At 39.1% G+C, this 1,611-nt stretch overlaps 2 protein-coding genes across 2 annotated transcripts in view; both read left to right on the forward strand.

Annotated features, from left to right (window-relative positions):
• The window catches only part of LOC116702575 (next to BRCA1 gene 1 protein-like), a gene marked incomplete at its 5' end in the record, with an annotated part of 45,973 nt that overhangs the window by 42,459 nt on the left and 1,903 nt on the right, over positions 1–1,611 (forward strand). Inside the window, 1 exon segment of the mRNA XM_032536868.1 lies at positions 1,442–1,535. Coding sequence (XP_032392759.1) covers positions 1,442–1,535 — 94 coding nt within the window.
• The window catches only part of LOC116702601 (transmembrane protein 106A), a 17,985-nt gene that overhangs the window by 209 nt on the left and 16,165 nt on the right, over positions 1–1,611 (forward strand). The window contains exon 2 of the mRNA XM_032536917.1: positions 1,339–1,344. The gene's annotated coding sequence lies outside the window, so the exon portion shown is untranslated. The remainder of the gene's footprint in view (positions 1–1,338; positions 1,345–1,611) is intronic.

The following is a 1,611-nucleotide window of genomic DNA, read 5'->3' on the forward strand; positions in this document are numbered from 1 at the left end:
AAAAAGAGGAATTGGAAATTGATCTTAATGCCTTTTAATTAAAAAATATTTAGTAAAATCCAACCTTTTACTGACACCAATTTTCTTTGTGAATGAATAATGGATTGTAAATAACTAAATGTTCTTAATACAGGGGCATAAGTATACACCCCCTGTATTTTAACATAGGGGGGTGTATACTTATGCCCCCTGTATTTTAACATAGGGGGTGTATACTTATGCCCCTGTATTTTACATAGGGGGGTTATACTATGCCCCCTGTATTTTAACATAGGGGGGTGTATACTTATGCCCCCTGATTTTAACATAGGGGGTGTATACTTGAGCCCCCTGTATTTCACATAGGGGGTGTATACTTATGCCCCTGTATTTAACATAGGGGGTGTTACTTATGCCCCTGTATTTAACATAGGGGGTGTATACTTAGGCCCCCTGTATTCAACATAGGGGGGTTATACTTAGCCCCTGTATTTTAACATAGGGGGGGTAATACTTATGCCCCCTGTATTAACATGGGGGTGTATACTTAGGCCCCTGTATTCAACATAGGGGGGTGTATACTTAGGCCCCCTGTATTTTAACATAGGGGGTGTATACTAATGCCCCTGTATTTAACATAGGGGGGTGTATACTTATGCCCCCTGTATTTTAACTAGGGGGTGTATACTTATGCCCCTGTATTTTAACATAGGGGGTATATACTTATGCCCCCTGTATTTTAAGGAAGAACATTTATTTATTTACAATACATTATTCATTCACAAAGACAATTGGTGTCCTTAAAGGTTGGATTTTCCTAATTTTTTTGAATTAAGGCATTAAGATCTGCTAGCTAGCTGGAAAAGGCTAGTGCTAGTCTGCCACAAAAGCTCCAGAGCCTCTCTCTGTTTGCTACTGGTCTGTTTATCAAAGTTGAGATTGATGCAAAACATTTGCGGATATTCAGCTTTTATAATTTAATTTATCAATATTTCTATAGAAAGGCTAAAGTGGGAGATGTAGCCAAGGCGTCGACATAGCATGCAGGGTTCAATGAGAAGGGCTGCCTGATGGCCCGGGGCAAGATAATATCCCACCTTCCCTGTCTATTGTCATTGTATAATAAATGACATTATTGTTCTCTTGATTTGAATTGGCCATTCAACAATTTATTTATTTTTCTTTTACATTTGACGCTTTTATTATGCTTATTCAGGGGTTTTCACATTTCTTTTCGACGGTTTAAAAGACAAATTGTTGACTTATTTGGATTTCTTTTTTAAAGATTTTTAATGCTCTTTGACCATTTTTTCCCCCAGTGCTTTTGATAAAAAGGGAAAAAAACAACAGTTTGTATAGCGGCTAGTAAACAACCTTGGGCCAAGAAGAATTTTTTTTCACTTCCCCAACTGTGTGAAAGAAGAGCTTAGCAAAGTGTAACTTCTTTTTTGTCCCTTCCCAGGCACCCAGGCCTCACCAGCGGCCTGGTGAAAGGAGCTCTGTCAGTAGCTGCGTCCGCCTACAAGGCTCTGTTCACAGGACAGGGCCCCACACAGGTCAGCTAGCACTCTATATCCATTCATATCCATATATCTATATCCATATCTGAGGCTTATGGAATTTAATCTCTCC

This window comes from Etheostoma spectabile, chromosome 15 (assembly GCF_008692095.1).
Source record: "Etheostoma spectabile isolate EspeVRDwgs_2016 chromosome 15, UIUC_Espe_1.0, whole genome shotgun sequence".
NCBI classification, from domain to species: domain Eukaryota; kingdom Metazoa; phylum Chordata; class Actinopteri; order Perciformes; family Percidae; genus Etheostoma; species Etheostoma spectabile.